The sequence below is a fragment of the Trematomus bernacchii genome, unplaced genomic scaffold (genome assembly GCF_902827165.1).
Source record: "Trematomus bernacchii unplaced genomic scaffold, fTreBer1.1, whole genome shotgun sequence".
NCBI lineage: Eukaryota > Metazoa > Chordata > Actinopteri > Perciformes > Nototheniidae > Trematomus > Trematomus bernacchii.
Genome location: NW_022987727.1, coordinates 10,898,619 through 10,916,495, shown reverse-complemented (window position 1 = coordinate 10,916,495; position 17,877 = coordinate 10,898,619). Strand labels below are relative to the sequence as shown.

At 40.8% G+C, this 17,877-nt stretch overlaps 1 protein-coding gene across 1 annotated transcript in view; it reads left to right on the top strand.

Moving 5' to 3' along the window:
* plxnb1a (plexin b1a) overlaps positions 1-17,877 on the top strand; it is a 79,187-nt gene that overhangs the window by 44,780 nt on the left and 16,530 nt on the right. Inside the window, 20 exon segments of the mRNA XM_034145425.1 lie at positions 215-315; positions 402-534; positions 1,183-1,339; positions 1,499-1,607; positions 2,404-2,512; positions 3,323-4,033; positions 5,560-5,658; positions 6,360-6,482; positions 7,311-7,404; positions 7,986-8,077; positions 8,079-8,156; positions 8,780-8,931; positions 9,021-9,126; positions 10,844-10,980; positions 11,790-11,963; positions 12,248-12,482; positions 16,150-16,392; positions 16,504-16,680; positions 16,767-16,915; positions 17,348-17,448. Of these exon segments, the coding sequence (XP_034001316.1) occupies positions 215-315; positions 402-534; positions 1,183-1,339; positions 1,499-1,607; positions 2,404-2,512; positions 3,323-4,033; positions 5,560-5,658; positions 6,360-6,482; positions 7,311-7,404; positions 7,986-8,077; positions 8,079-8,156; positions 8,780-8,931; positions 9,021-9,126; positions 10,844-10,980; positions 11,790-11,963; positions 12,248-12,482; positions 16,150-16,392; positions 16,504-16,680; positions 16,767-16,915; positions 17,348-17,448 (3,280 nt within the window).

Below are 17,877 nucleotides of genomic sequence, written 5' to 3'. Positions count from 1 at the left end.
ATTACTTGACTTTCCTGTAGCTTTTAATATAAGGTAGTAAGCCCATTGGCTACCATGAAGGCAATTTCATGAATTAAAGAAGTTATTAGGTATTTAATGCCATTAATTATGTTCTTTTATAAAAAACAATTGACACAGATACACATATAAAACCACGTTATGCATCATTTTTTTCTTCACGTACTAACCCTAACTTATTTTTTGTATATTTTAGGTAGAGAAGCGTCCAGTGGCAGAATGTGGAGTCCACCTTGACTGTCAGTCGTGTCTGTCTGCCAAAGACCCCTATTGTGGCTGGTGTGTCCTGGAGGGACGGTGAGTCAGTGGAGCTACTGCGAATGTTCTCATGCATCCCGTCTACTTTTTGTCTTCGTCCTTCTGACCTCCTTGTGTTTTTTCAGGTGTGGCCAGCGCTGGGAGTGCCAGCGAGGCTCCACGCAGGGCCAGTGGCTGTGGAGCTTCAACCAGATGCAGCAGTGCCTCAATATCCAGCACCTCAGCCAGTACAACATCAGCCGCGGGGAGAAAACGGATGTAATGCAGGGGGGAAGAGTGGGGAACAGATGGGATTAATGCACAATAATAGACTACTATGTGGCACTCTTTCTTTGCTCTCTCCATCTGATCCATTAGAGTTTTAGTTCTATAAAACACGGTAAATTGAAGCCAAGAAACTACAGGCAAACTATTATCTTGTCATGGACTGGTCAATTTTAAGGGCTATACTATATCCTTAAATGTCTTCTTTCAGACAAATTCACCAATAGTTCACAATAGATAATGCCACATTTGCACATCCAAACCCTTATATTTTCTGATTCATGGAGTGATAGAAAAAATGTAATATCCAATATTTTCTCTTTAGGAGTCCTTTGACTGTATGTCAACAAAACAAGCGATAATGTTTTACCTGGCTCTACCATATTCTGGATGTGTAAACTTGTAATACAATAATAATACCCTTATGTACATTATCAACTGGAGAAGTTTCATCACTAGTTTAGATGAATAGAATAGAATCGGAGGGATGAAACCCTCTTTAATGGTCACTCACACATGCAGAACACACAGCACACACAGTGAAATTTGGCCTCTGCTTTTAACCCATCCTAGTACTAGGAGTCTCCTGTCCTGCTCACTTCCTTTCCTTTCTTCTCTTTACGTCCTTTCTCCCTCCCTCAGATCGCAGTATCAGTCGAGGGCCTCCCCAGCCTGGGAAAAGGAGAGGCCTACTCTTGCTTCTTCCAGGACACAGAAGTTCCTGCCTCAGTCACTGACACTGGTGTCACATGCCCCACCCCCGATGCCAGCCGACTGCCCCCCATTGGCCATGGAGATGGTGAGTGTCTTGTATTTGGCCAGCAATTGTACCCACAACAAAATATTTTCAGAAAATACCAAACAATCAAAATAGTTTGAAAGGAAACACAAACTATAATGCTTATGAGAAGGTGGTGAGATAATTGGAAGTTGACGCATGTTTTTTATTCCCATACAGAGTTTGTGATGGTGACCCTGTCACTGCGCTTTACCAATGTGACGGTGGCAGAAACCGAATTCACTTTCTACAACTGCAGCTTGGTCCAACAGCTCTCCGGACGCAGACCGTGAGTACTCAACACATATTACTCACATCTAATCTATCAATCGGTTATTCAAAAATACCCTTAACCTATTCTGGAAATCATAAAAATCAAGTTGATAAAATTGAAGAAGCTCATTGTAATATTGCACAACATAAAATACATTGTTATGCCACATAAAGCTATACGAATTGTAAACTAAGAGTAGATGTCATGTACCATACCAACATATGTTTGGTTATCTCTAAAAACTGCATATTTGTATGTATAAAGTAAAGTTGCATGTCGTTCCAAATTAGTGTAAACCATTATAACAATAAACACATATTTTGTAATAACTTTATAAAATATCTAAAATGTGATTTAAAATAAATAATTATAAAATAAATAAAATAACATGGTTTGACCACAATTTATACATGTTTTGAGAATCTTACAACATTATTAAAACATGAAAGGGTCTGTGAAATAAGACAAGGCTGCTTTGGTTTGTCCCTACTTCAAAAGCATTGAATTATTATTGTTTATTTACTATTATTTTATCTGTATTTTAGATTATGTTCACCTACTAAACTGAACTAAGTTATACAAATCTAGAAAATACTTTCTGTGTCTACTACATAGGTGTACTGTATACAGCTTGTATCCTCTGAAAACATTATTTAAAATAGTAAACATTTACAAAAATGTGTGGTTGGTAGAGGTCATGTTTTTTCTGCTGTAAGAAAAGCAAATCAGGAGCAAGTGTTCTAAAATGTGTATTGCCACTAATTTCCATTTTCTGTTGTTCTGCCTGTCCCCCCACTGTTTATTCTTCTAGATGCCAAGGGTGTGTGAGCAGCCGCTGGGGGTGTAACTGGTGCATCCACCAGCACATCTGCACACACACACACACCTGCAGCCGAGGAGTCACCATCTACAACCAGAATGTGAGTGTGCATTTAAAGGAAGGCTTTCGATATTGATAAATATTTAAAGGGGTGCTACTTCTATCATAGGATGTTAATGGAGTTTTTGGTACTGTTAAATATTATTCCATCATATTTTCCACCCCATTTACATTCATGAGGGTGCTAATCATTTGAATGAAATCCAATTAGGGTTGTGTATCGTTTTGGCATCAACATTGTGCTGCGTCTATGTACAACATTCACATCACAGAACATGTGCTCTCTAGTAAAACATGCGTCATGCTACAACTTGTATCATGATTGTCTATGACTAATCTACAAGAGAGGTTTTTTCATAGAAAATCATTCACTCCGAGTAAAGGGTTCTTGAATGCATGGAGTTGTTGCTATTTCGGCAACAACCTGAAAATCAGCCAGGAACAAATGAAAAAAAACAGAAAATTAAAACTTTATTTTGCGACAGAAAACAGAACTTAATTTGGCTACATAACGGATACAATTCCTTGTCATCAACCGATGAAAATGTCTCGCTTTCCTGTAAAATATATATTAGGGTAAACAGTGTGTGGAAATGAGGTTTTAGAGATTTTAAAGGTTAGATCTGTAGAGGAGCATGTATCATACTGTATACATATGAGTCCCTGCATGTGTGTTTGTTGTAGTTTTGTCTTTTTAAGTACTGTTTTACCATGATTTTATTTTTTTGTATTCATAAGTTGCTTCCTTAAGTTACCCTTATGTGTTATCCTAATTTTTTCCTCCCCCTGCTTTTTTTTTCTTGTCTTCCCCTTTTCTTGCATGTTCCTTTGTTCTTCTCCCATCGTCAAGTTCAAACCGCCCACACCCACCATCCCACCACCCACCACTTTACCTCCCACCGTCCCGGCCACAACAACCACCACAACAACAACCGCACAAACAACAACAGAGCCACCACCTGCAGAGACACCCACTCCCACCACGGCAGCTGTCCTTACAACTTCCACTACAGTGACACCACCCACCACCCTTCAAGCTGAACCCACCTCCCCCCTTACGCTGGAAACAACCTCCCCCTTTGTCAGGGTCTTCAGCCAGGCCACCACCACACACACCTCCACCTCAGGAGGCTGGGGGGCGACGGATGGAAGCACTGCAGGAGCTTTTTCAGAGGATGCAGAGACTGAAACCTTGAATATCACTGAGAAAACTCCCCAAACTATATTACCCAGCAGCACTAGTGGTTATGTAGACTCTAATTTAGAGCCGACTGAGGAAGCGGTGTACTCTGAAGTGAGCTCCACCAGCTCCAGTGATGTGGTCCCTCTCACAGAGCTGCATCTCAGGGACCATGCGGAGCGTGCAGAGAGTCAGACAGCTCCATGGGAGAAGGAGGAGGAAGTGTCTGAGGCAGATTCTGCTACAGGTTCCTCCATTGCAGAGTCGAGCCCCAGAGAAATGCCGCTCATCGCCACACAAACAACCGACATATTTACTGAGTCCAACTCTGAATCTGAAGATAACTACCAATCAGATTCCTCCTCTGATTCTTACTTCAGGGTGAGTGCTGAAACCAAGTGTGAAGATGGTCTAGATATCCTGCAGTTACCATTAGACAAATATTTAAGGATTTATTTTGTTATTCTCTTAGTAAAAGTGCTAAATTGTTTTATTAAATAAATCAATAAATTGAATAGAAATATATATATATATATATATATATATATATATATATATATATATATATATATATATATATATATATATATATATATATATATATATATATATATATATATATATAGAAGTTGAAATACCGTCCAATAAAAAGATACAATAAAACAAAAAGGTATATTATATAAACATGAGAAGTTTAAGTTAAAGGACCAATAACATTTAAAATACAACTATTTACATAAACATAAGACATTTAACTATTAAACAACATTTAAAGCATTAAAACTGTAAACAAAAAAACAAATATATAATACAATAAGGATATTTAAATACAATAAAATAAGTGATAATAAAATAACATAAAATTAAAACTACAATAAGATAATTGATTGATAAGATAATGAATACAATAACAAACACTGTCGACACTGTAGCCGCGAGCATTTCAGTTTTCGAGCCGGCATTATATCAAAGTATTTATTAGTTTATTCATTTCTCTCTCGATTTCTCACATACTATCTAACATGTCTTTGTACAGTAAATATAAGCAGTACATCTTCTTAGGACTTATTTGACATCAATACAAAATATTGCATACCAAACTTGTATTGCTACTGTCTTTATTAGCTCTCTTGTAGATGAGAAGGAGGGTGACTGTTCGAGGACAGAACTGATCAATCCGAGGCACTGACCTGACAGAATGATTCCACACTCTCCATATCATTTATCTTCATGTCACCCAAAGACAGCTTTATTTTCTCCTGCAGGCCTTGTGTTTTACTTGCACGTCATTCATGGCTGTTGTTGTGTCTTTGTGGTTATGACCTGTTAGTTGTTGTTTCCTTTTAGTTTCATGTTTTGTTTGCTGTTCTTGCATCTTCATAGTTCCTGAGCTAGGTATCCATATCCGTTGGGTAGCTTTTCCCATGTTGGATTTTCTGTAAATCATTAGAAAATGCACTTTTTTATTACAGTATATAAATCAAAGATGAGTTGAGGTGCATCAGATATTTACCTGGAATGTTTTGTTGGGGGAGGGGGAATGATTTTATGCAGCTGATAGCAACATTTCAGGGAAACGCTGTTCATGTTAAAAAAACAACTCTTTAATTTACAATATTATTTTAGACATTGTGACATGCTAACTCTTTTATAAAATAAAAGTTCCATGATTGTATTATTTGTTTTATCTGAGAAACAAGTTTGGGAAAAACAAGTTTTATTAGGAGACATTTTCAAATGTAAGTATTCAAACATCTAGTGTAATTCAATCACATAATGCATGTCAATGATTATATAATGGACACAGCTCACAGGGATACTTTTAAGCAGATATAGATTCATGGCTACATGTCCTTGTCCCTGTGTATATATTTATTTCTCACTAATGATTCATCATGTGTCATCAGGAGTGTCCGTGTGTGGAGAAGGTACAGGATTCCTCTCTGCTCCCAGTCAACGTGGAGAGGAAGGTCACTCTGCTGGGACAACACCTCCACCTCTTCCAGGTAACGGAGCCCAACAAAGCTCATCACCCCCTTGACTTCTTAAAGGGAGCATTAAAGCAGTGTTCAGTATGTTAGGGACATGTTAACATGGTATTGATGAGTAAGTATGTAACGTTTTTTTACCAGCATTAATTACAAACTTTGCACACATTCTGGAAAGTATATTTATTGTTTAAGGACATAAAGGTGCATATTGTTTATTTATATTTAATATATATGTTTAAATATGCCGCTGGGGGAGGGGACAATGTTATAGGAAGAAAAGTGTGAATTCCTTGGATTAAGTCTTATGTTTAAGATAATATTTCAGTTTTTTTTCCTTGTAATTGTGTGTGTTTTCTCTCTTACATTTACTCTTTAAATCTCAGGAAATGTTCAAGTTTTTTCCCTCTCGTAGATCAGGAGTTTTTCTTCAGAATATACCCCCTTTCCCCCAATGTCATTTATTGTTTTCTAATCTAAAATAGCCCCAATGTGCCATTATAGGTTTTGTTGCAAACTGTTGTTAAGGAGGGATAATTACTGCCAAATTAAAAGGGCATTATCATGTTAGGTGTCTTGTTTTTCTTTTAATGAAATCTGAAAAATCAGCTTTGCAGTGTGGTACTGTACGGTGACAGGCAGAACAAATCCCAATGTTCACACCTAACTGTACTGACAAAGTGTGTTTATATACAAATATGTGTGTCTGTGTACTTTAGGATGAGAATCTGGACTACGAGTGTGTGTTGGACATTGAGAACCAGTCGGTGGTGGTGGAGGCCTCCGTGGAGCCGGATGCTACAAACCCATCAGTGTTCTCCATCACCTGCCAACCCCACCAGGTCAGAACACATCTCATTACAGTCATTTCTCTGTGTGTTATTGTGTTTTCTCTACACTCTTCAAGTCTGAACATAATGCAGTCTTGACTTTCTTTAAAGCCATTGAAAAAGTATTTTCAGATGCTTGAAGATATTTCCCCAATAATATAACATTCATGACTAAATCATACAGTGAGAAAAACTAGATATTGATCTGCAATTTGAAATAATACTGACTTTTCAACTGATTGAAATCATATGATTCTAGGCCTCTTTCACAAAGTACATCAACATGTATTATACAGGTGAATTTATAACATATTGTATGCATTTTTAATATATCATTTTTTCTTAGTGGATTTTCTGTAGAGGACACTGTCTATATACACTGTCTATATTTAGCAACGCAAGTATTCTTTATCAGATACGAATACATGATTTATTGCAAATTTAAAAAAAAAAGTTAGATTTTGTTTTGGCAACATTTTTTTATTTGATATAAAGCAGCAATAAAAACATTTTCTAAGCAACTATTAAACTGCAACAGTAACTATTAACAACTTCTTTGTCTGTGTATATCTGATGGAGTAAACTCCACCCGCCTGGTAGCATTCATAAAAGATGTAAATTAAAACAAAGGTCATAATCAACACCAATTCTGCCAGCGGCATGCTGTATTAAAAACATCCATTAACTGCTCTCTCTTAATCACACATGTCTGTTTCCAGCAGTGTGGTTCATTATCTCTCATAGCCAGATCTGAATTGTTCATGGATGTGCATAACATCACCTGATTTTCCATATCTCAACTTGTGCTGTGTTGACTGTTATTTGCTTTCCTTGTTTCAGTATGCCTATTCTGCCTTATTGGAGGAATACCCCGCCATGATCAACGTGAGGAGAAAAAACAACTTCCTCATCGACAGCACTGAGGATCTGTACGGTGTGTAATCTAATCTGAGTATCAGAATATACAAGTGATGTATTACATCCTGTTAAATGACCTTAATGTTTCAATGTGACCTTAGAAAAAACAAGAAACCAAGATATTGAGTATCAAAAAGGATTTGATTCATAGGAAAAGCTGCCTTTCATCAAGCATAATCAGGCATCAAGCAGAAACTACAGTTTAAAATCTGAGTTGACAGAAAAAGCTCTGTTTTAGTTGAATACACACAGTTAAGCTCACACACTATTGTATGAACATACAGGTTCACATACTGAATTGAAAACCATAAAGCAGATGCAGGCAGTAGGCGTATAGATTCACACTTAAAGTATTAGCCTACAGAACAGTACAACTTACAGAGAAGAGATAACATCTGATCCTTTTACAACAAACACTCCTGCTAGTGATCCCCAATGTTTAAAATGTAAAAGTGATCAGATTACGTCTTTTTTTATGTAACTGTAAGGGATTACCTTGTATTGTATCCTGATAGTACTCCAGTTACATGTAATCCCTAAAAGTATTACGTATCTTTTTTTGACATCTATTAATGTATTTTCTCTCCCTTGTTTCAGTGACCCTGTTTAATTGTTCTGTGGGGCGGTCCGACTGCAGCCGGTGTAGAACAGCCGACCCGAAGTACGGCTGTGTGTGGTGCGGGGGGGGCCGCCGGCTCTCACTGCGTGTTCCAGGACTCCTGCAGCGACGACGTCAAACACTCCTGCCCTGCACCCGTCATTCACTTCGTAAGCACTTTTTTGGAGAGCGAAAGTAGGAGCAATGAGTGAAGGGGGAAAATAAATTAATTCTGAAAGATTTTATTTATTTATTGTCACTGTCATGGAAAAAAGCAAGCACAATGCGATTTGAATTGCCGTCTCATCCTGACTGTGGGATGTGGGCGTTGTGTTACCTCCACATTAGACTATTGCCAACTGCCATGCAAATTAGGAAAAAACTGACAATAACCAGCAGAACAAGAAAAGCAATGCACTGCTGCTGACGGGGGGGCAAGACAGCAGCAAGTTAACTGTTTTAGTTTAATACATTAATTAAAATCAAACACTATTTGGTTTACATATTAAGGTGTCCACCTGCTGCATTTAAAACAAAGACATTCAATGAAAGAAGCCTAGATGAAAACCAACAAGAAAATCATGGCAGTTCCTCTACCTATAATATATAGTGCTTTGTTTTGAAATGCGTTGTCACATTGTTATCCTGCTAGTAATCACACAGCTCCATATAATGTATTGAACCTTGTGCTAAATAGTACATCCCTACTAGATGTCATGCTACCATGTGATGTTAAAACAAGACGACATAGACAGGATATGAATTCCCTCTGTTTGCTCCCGTTGTGTTCCAGTTGGACCCGGTGTCCGGTCCCATAGAGGGGGGCACGGTTGTGACAATTTCAGGCTCTAACCTGGGCCAGAGGGCTGAAGACATCCAGAACTCGGTCACCGTGGCGGGGGTCCCCTGCAGCGTCATCAGCAGCAGATATGAAGTCTCCTCCAGGCAAGTGGAGACTTAACCCGATCATAATCTGAAGCTAAAGCTTCTCCAGCTCTTTCTAACCATGACAACTACATGTCCTCACCTTGTAGGATAGTGTGTGAGACCACCAGCAGTGGAGGGGAGAAGAGCGGCCTGGCCTCGGTCAAAGTGAGGGGGGGGGGACTCGGACTCTCTGCTCAGATCTTCAGATTCCAGGTAAAGAAAGATTGGAGAAAAAAAGTGTCCATGCAAATGTGTGTATCATTTCAGTAGGTTTGGATTCACACTTAATTTAGCGAAGCTTGTCCTCACAGCGCAAATCAAATCAAACTTTATTTATATAGCGCTTTTCATACACAAAAGGTGACATGAAGCATTTCACAAACCAAAAAAATAAAAATAAATAAAAACACTACTACTTCCAGGTAAGTATAACACACAACTTTGTGATTGATGAAAAACACTTAAATCCAACAAAAGTCAATAAACAAAGGACTGAATAAAAAAAATAGAAGAAAATAAGATAATACAATAAAACAATTAATTTGAATTACATTTCAAAAAATGAAATCATCATACAGTAAATACAATTCAATTAAAAGCCAAAATCAAAAGGTTGGTCACATCATTAATTTTAGCAATATTTAAAATGGCCAGTATCAGAAGAACTGAGGGTTCTACTGGGTTCATAAGTTAAAAGCAGAGAGGTTTTACTATTATTAATCTTGGGGGTTTAGGTTTCATGACAGTAGCACCATTTTAAAATGAAAAATTATTTATTTTTATGAACAGATACAACTGTAACTGAACTAAAGGAAGCATGTTCTAAGACAGTGGTTCTCAAATGGGGGTACGTGGACCCCTAGGGGTACGTTGGAGTACTGCAGGGGTTACGTGAGATTTATTTTATGTTAATGAAAAAAACAACACATGTAATACATTTAAACAAACTACTAATAGTAGATTAACTACTTTATTCAAAAGTTTACCCGTCTGGCGGTTATAGGTATAAATGCTCATATATATTTTTCTCTTCATTCCCCATGCCCCAAAATAAATAAATATACCAATTTTAGAAAAAGTAACAAAGTTTGAGCAGTGTGGGTTTTATATTAACAGAGTTGTACATATTTCAAAACGCGAAGTGTAATAACTGCACTTGCCTCCCTGTCAGAATGACAAAGATCCACAGTGAAGCACAAGCCCATGTTTCTCACTACATTGAAAGTACAACTTATTAAAAAGATCAGTTCAATGCAGCTAATGTCATCTTAGTGTTATTGCATGATGTTAAAATTGGTTTGCCATGAATTTAGTGATGGATTGTAAACATTTGAAATATAGCATTTAAGTGTTTCTCAGTTACAAGGTTGTTGTTTTAATAAATCAGACACCGATGGTGCAGCGCTGTACTGTACCTCTTTATATAGGCATTTTGTCCCTAACAAATAGTTTTTGTGCTGATCAGGGGGTACTTGGCTGACATTGTTTTTCAAAGGGGGTACATTATTGAAAACACTTTGAGACCCACTGTTCTAAGAGTCCACCATTGTAGCTGTTAAATGTGTTTGTTTCCATGAAAGATAAAGATTATTTCTGATTAATTAAGTAAAGGACAGCTCTCACATATCTCTTGGTAATAATGCTTCACTTGAAATGCGGCGTTGTAAATGTAAGTGGCCCTGTGATGTAATAAAGTGCCTTATTTACATTGCAGTAAAAGGACTAGCGGTCTTAATTAATTAGCCCAAGTGACAGGCTAATTAATTATACAATCTAGCTGTGAGGCAGCCCTCCAGTGTTTCCCAGAATGCCCCTGTGTCCATTTTATCTCCCCAATAAATCACCCGCTCATTATTGATTACACCTTTTTATCCTGTCTCTCACTCTCTTCCCTTTTTATCTTTCTCATTCATCTCCTCTCCATCACCAGGATCCTGTTTTGAGCAGCATCTCCCCCCAGAGAGGCCCCAAAGCGGGGGGCTCCTCCTTCACCATCAGGGGCCGGAGACTGAGGACGGGACACGCCAGGGATGTCAAAGTCTTCATCGGAGGGGTTCTATGTGTAGAGTAAGTGTTGCTAATAGTTCAGGAGTCCTAAACTTGGAAATGAGTCCGCATTTTAGCACTTTATCAATGGGTTCCCTCCTGTTAAAGTCTTATGTATTTGTGTATGAGTTATGAAACATATCTATGGTTAGACAAGTTATTTTCTTGGTTTTACAACATAACGTATGTCAGTAAACACCTTGATGTGTCATACAAACGTCGGTGGCTAAATACAAAATGTTTTTTAATTATAATTTTATCCACACAGGTACACACACAGAGTCAAAGAACAAAACTATATTTAAAAATATATATATATACATAAATAAAGACATCAAGTATTTATCAAATACAAATTTGGTTTCTATTGCTTTTTTATTTCTAATATTTTTTTAAGTTGTGCCATATTGTTGTAATTCTAAGTTCAAATGGGCACAATTGGGTTAAGAGTGAGTCAATTTCTTCTTGTGAATGTGAAATGTTCCCAAAAACAAAATTAGTTTATTAGCAGACTTTAGCTTAGCAGTGAAGTCATGTGACTGTTTATAGCCAAACATTAGCTTTAATTCTGACAATTGCGTTTCGCTTCAACCAATTATAAAGGTGTTAATATGTGGAGATTATCCTGCTGAACAAAATGTGTAGGTATAATAGACATGTGTTTGCCACAGATCTTATTTTCTGCAATAACCCAAAAACTCAATCGAATTGAGGTTTTGTTTAGGGAGCCATTGCAAAATAGTGTCATCCCTGCACCACTGTGATAACTATTAAAAACATACTTTGTGTAAATGACTGGAAAGTGGGTCATAATGTGTGTTTCTGTTCAGGCCGAACATCCAGGAGGATCACATCAGCTGTCTGACCAAAGGCAGCAACAGAACCGGGGGACATGGCATCATCGTGCGGTTCGGAGGCACGGAGCGCCACCTGCAGGGTCTGGTGTATCACTACACCCCCAACCCCAACATCTCCATGGCTTCACCCTCTAAAAGCTTTCTCAGGTGCTTATCAGTGTAAACAGAGCAATCTGAAATGAATATATATTTTGCTCATGTTATGACAGAACTACTACATATTCAATTTTGGGGTTTTTAAAACGTTTTTTTATATACTTTAGATTATATATCGTCCAAGACAATTATTACAAGAGAAATATGGTTCAATAAAAATGCTTATGCTCCAAAAATGTAAGTAGGGAACTGTCATTAATGTTATTTTTTTTAGATCTTAACTTGAATGTAATGAAGAAACTATTCTAATGTTATTTTCTTCTTTCCCTCTGCAGTGGAGGGCGTATCATCAGAGTCTCCGGGCAGAACCTGGATGTGGTCCAGGAGCCCAAGATGAGGGTGACCCTCAGTCCTCCTGACACCCTCCCCCCCAGGAGGAGAAGGAGCATCAGAGGGAGGGGTGGAAGGAGTCTGAGCAGAGGACGGGATCACCGGGGGAGCATGAAGAGATGGAGGAGGATCGTCCCAGAGGCAGAGTGCCCCGAGGGAACGCTCTGTCACGTCAAACAGGTACGCTCCACACAGAGAGAGAAATGAACTCCTCTTCTAAACATGTGCATTTTATGTTATTTTATTGTCTCTTAAGAATCCAACAGGTTGCTGCTCCACATTCTGTCTTTCAGAGGATGTAGTAGGCTCATTTGATACAGATCCCAAATGAAACAAAAAACCCCTCAGGAATCCATGTACCAATAATGTCATGCTTCTTTGTCTGCAACAAGGCCACCAAAAAGAAGACGGACAGCTCGAAGAAAAAACTAGCATGGCCATATTCACAGGGCTCCTTGACCTTTTGTGGCACGATATGTGAAGGAACATTTGTTATATCAATATACCAATAAGAATTCCCTACAAACACGCCATATTTATGCTCATCCGATGCATCCTGGGGCAAAAATCTTGCATGTTTGCAAACAGCAAAAAGATGTCCTCTTTCAGTTATTTATCAAATGTTTTCAGACTGTTGTCTTTGAACAGCCTTGGAAATGCATTATGACTGGTAAATCTGGGGCTCTTGTGGATCTATTGAGACTAATTGTTATCATGTGTGATGATGACAAACAATGGAGATCCACCATGGCTACCTGTTGCTGTTCTACCTGAGAGACGCAAGAAGAAGACAAAGCGGGGATGCCGGGCCGGGTTGCTGGTCAGACTGAGAAAACGTGAGAATCGGCCCCCTCTTCCGAGTATTCTTCTGGCTAATGTTCAATCCATTGAAAATAAGCTAGATGAACTCAGAAGCCGGATTGCTTTTCAACGGGACATTAAGAACTGTAACGTGTTAATTCTCACTGAGACTTGGCTCAACCCCGCTATCCCGGACTCCGCTATTGTCCCTGACGGATTCTCTATTTTTCGTCAGGACCGGACTGCTAACTGGTGCTCAGATGTGAAGATTATTTCATCGGACTGTTCCGCACAGCTAGAGCACCTCATGATCTCATGTCGGGCCTTCCATCTGCCGAGGGAATTCACATCTGTTGTGATAACAGCAGTGTATATCCCGCCGCAGCCACTCGCCGACAACAACACGGCACTCGATCAGCTGTTTGGGTTTATTGATAAAACCGAGACTTCACGGCCAGATGCGGCGTTCGTTGTGGCCGGAGATTTCAACACCGCCAACATGAAGAAGGTTTTGCCAAAATATTACCAACACATCAACTTCCCGACGCGCGGGGGAAACATACTGGACCATGTTTATTCCCCTTTCCGGAATGGATATAAGGCTCTCCCTCGCCCTCCCTTCGGCAAATCAGACCATATCTCACTACTGTTGTTGCCTGCTTACAAGCAGAAACTTAAAAGGGACAGACCGATAACAAGGACAGTACAACGATGGAGCGTGGAGTCAGATTCAGCACTGCAGGATTGCTTTGCATCTACGGATTGGAGTGTGTTTGAGGACAATAACATCAACACACACACGGACACTGTCATCTGCTACATTGGGAAATGCATCGATGACGTGGTACCGAAGGTTTCTGTACGGACATTCCCAAATCAAAAGCCCTGGGTAAACGGTGAGGTGCGCGGCAAACTGAAAGCGCGCACTCTCGCGCACACAGCGGGAGATTTGGAGGAGTACAGGAAGTCTAGGTATGATCTCCGGAGAGCAATAAAAAATGCAAAGAGACAGTACAAAGACAAGGTGGAATCTGACTTCAAAGGCTGTAACACTAGGAATATGTGGGCGGGACTAAGGACAATGACTGACTACAAAGGAGCAGCGGGGGGTGCTGCGGGAGTGTCTGCGTGCGCATCTCTCCCAGATGAGCTAAACAGTTTTTTTGCACGCTTTGAGAGCAGCCAGGCTGTGGAGGTACAGAGGGACCAGGAGCCCTGCCCTTTTGTTTTAAACAGGGCAGATGTGTGTAAATCCTTTAAAAGGGTTAACCCACACAAGGCTCCTGGACCTGATGGCATCCCTGGCCGTGTTCTCAGGGTGTGTGCAGTTCAGCTGGCAGAGGTGTTCACAGACATCTTCAACAGGTCCCTGTTGCAGTCTGTAGTCCCCACATGTCTTAAACACTCCACCATCATTCCTGTCCCCAAAAAGACAATCATCACCTGCCCCAACGACTACCGCCCAGTAGCACTCACCTCCATCATAATGAAGTGCTTTGAGCGGTTAGTCAAATTATTCATCACCTCCTCCCTCCCTGAATCTCTGGACCCCCTGCAGTTTGCCTACAGAGCAAACAGGTCCACAGACGACGCCATAGCCCTCACCCTCCACACTGCCCTCTCACACCTGGACCCGAAGAACAGGAACACATATGTGAGAATGCTGTTCATTGACTACAGTTCAGCATTCAACACCATTGTGCCCTCCAAGCTGGCCATCAAGCTCAGAGACCTCGGGCTCAACAGCGCCCTCTGTGACTGGATCCTGAACTTCCTGACGGGCAGACCCCAGGCAGTGCGGGTGGGAAATATCACATCCTCCACCCTGATTCTCAACACCGGTGCCCCTCAAGGCTGCGTGCTCAGCCCTCTCCTCTACTCCCTGTTCACACACGACTGCGTGGCCACACACAGCTCCAACACCATCGTGAAGTTTGCTGATGACACGACCGTCATCGGCCAGATCACAGACGATGACGAGACGGCGTACAGAGAGGAGGTCGAAAACCTGACATCTTGGTGCCAGGAGAACAACCTCCATCTCAACATCAGCAAAACAAAGGAGCTGATTGTGGACTACAGGAAGCAGCAGGGAGAGGGACACGCCCCCATCGCCATCAATGGGACTACGGTGGAGAGAGTCAAAAGCTTCAGGTTCCTTGGGGTCCACATCACTGAGGACCTGACATGGTCTCTTCACACCACCACCATCACCAAGAAAGCTTGACAGCGGCTCTTCTTCCTCCGCAGGCTGAGGAGGTTCAAAATGGATTCCAGGATACTCTGCAACTTCTACAGGTGCACCATAGAGAGCATCCTGACTGGCAGCATCACGGCCTGGTGCGGCAGCTGCACCGACCTCGATCGTAAGGCTTTACAGAGGGTGGTGAAAACTGCACAGCACATCACCAGGACGGAGCTGCCATCCATGGAGGACCTTTACTCCCAGCGGCTCAGGAAGAAATCACTACGGATTATCAAAGACCCCCATCACCCCAGCCACAAACTGTTCTTTCTGTTGCCGTCTGGCAGACGTTACCGCAGCATCCTGGCAAGGACAAGAAGATTCGGAGACAGTTTCTTCCCGCGGGCAGTGAGACTGTTAAAAAATTGAACTGTTGAAACAACTTCAAACATTCAACTGCTACTCAGTAGTATGTATCTAATACCTAATATATATATATCATTCCAATAACTTGTATATAGACTCATACTGCACTATTCCACATCATAACTTTATTTCATTTTTATAACTATTATTATTTTTGTATTGCTCTTGCTCTTATTGTTATTATGTTATGTTATTATGTTGCATTGTTGGAGAAGCCTGTGACATAAGATTTTCAACTGCATAATTACTCTGTAGCTATGTCAGATTGACAATAAAGAACCTTGAACCTTGAACCTTGAACCTTGAACCCTTGATGTTAGTCCCCATAGTAGCCATTTCATAATAGTGAGATCATTTTTTGAATCTCCCTGTATAAGGGAGGGCATTTCAGGAAATATAAGCGATAAACGTATTTATGTGTTGCTTTTCCTCCAGTATGAGTCTGGCTGCACGGTGAACGGCTCCGCCCTCATCCTGTGTCCGACTCCTGCCGTGGGCCCAGAGGCCCGGAGGGCCAGGGTCAAAGTCCAATTCCTGTTGGACAGCCTCCATTTTGACTTCAGCGCCGTCGGGGGCAAGGCCTTCAGCTACGAGCCCAACCCGAGGCTCTACCTGCTGAGCCAGAACGACCCCAGCAAGCCGTACCACCACAAACCGGGCAGCATCATCTCCGTGGAGGTGGGGGCCAACGGCAATCTGACCAATGAAACACTGAGATTCCCTACAAACATAATCATGGTGGTCAAACTCTGTCATGAATCCTGGATTCTGTGTCTTTTTTCAATCAAGGGAGAGAACCTGGATCTGGCCATCTACAAGCACGAGGTGGAGGCTCGGATCGGGGCGGGGGTGTGTTCCGTGAAGACCCTGACCCACAACCACCTGTACTGTGAACCGCCGACTCAGCAGCCCTCACTCACTGCCGGGAAGAAGCAGGACAGCATGGAGAGTCTGCCGGAGTTCACAGTGAGAACATTTGACTATACATTTGGAATTTAAAGTGTTCGTTTACATTCAGAATGACCCAGAAATTCTGTCCCTGTGTTTTTCAGGTGAGAATGGGGAACCTGAACTTCTCTCTGGGCAGAGTGCAGTACGACAGCCAGGCCCAGTCCACGTTTCCTCTGGAGGCCCAGGTGGGGGTCGGGGTGGGGGCCTCCATCGTGGCCCTCATCGTTCTAATTATAGTCCTCATATACAGGTGAACACAGACCACACTTCACTTCACTTAAACTGATTTACCTCAAAGTCTTTTACTATACTTTTCTTATTCTTTTTTACGAAAGCCTAATGACACAATTTAGGGGACAACAGCAATTCATTCTTATAAATAGTATTCCCACTAGAGAACATTTGTTTTTATCACAACAGCATTACTCAAATAATAGATACACACTTTTTGGCCATCTTTCAAAGTGTTTTGTGTATATGTTTCAGGGAGGAACATGTGTTATTTTATACTATTATCCTGGAAAAAACTAACTTTCTCACCTGTTCTGAAGTCATGAACAAAAAAAAATGTTACTTTTTTTTTCTTCTGCCATGCCTCTTAGGGCTTCCGTACTACTTCTGCTAACACAGTGCTGCTTTATTTCTCTACCTAAATGTTATCGGCCTTGTTTTTGTTCATCAGGAGGAAGAGCAAGCAGGCCATGAGGGACTATAAGAAGGTTCAGATCCAACTGGAGAACCTGGAGACCAGTGTGAGGGACCGCTGTAAGAAGGAGTTCACAGGTACCAACCAATCTTACTTTAGAAAATAACATCAGAGGCCTGTACTACGAAGCCGGATTTTCGCTTAGCCGGCTGACTTCAGGGAAAACTCGGGCTTTCCGGTCCTACGACGCTGGTTCTCTTTTTAGCGGGCTAGATCTCCATGGTAACTTATGCTGAGCGGCTAACCTCCTCGGGAGCAGGTTAGGTTGCAGGCTAAGAGATCAACTCAGTGAAAGCACCGCCTGCTGACCAATCAGAGCTCCGTGTGTGGAGTTTAAAGCTATCAAGTCATATTAATAGAATATCCCCTCCCATCTTCAGAGCAATCTGACTATTATAACATTAGCGTAACAAGTACAGTCCGCGGCACTGTGAGTGCAGACGTCGATGTGTCCCATTATCATTCATATCACATCATATCACATCATATCACATCACATCATAATG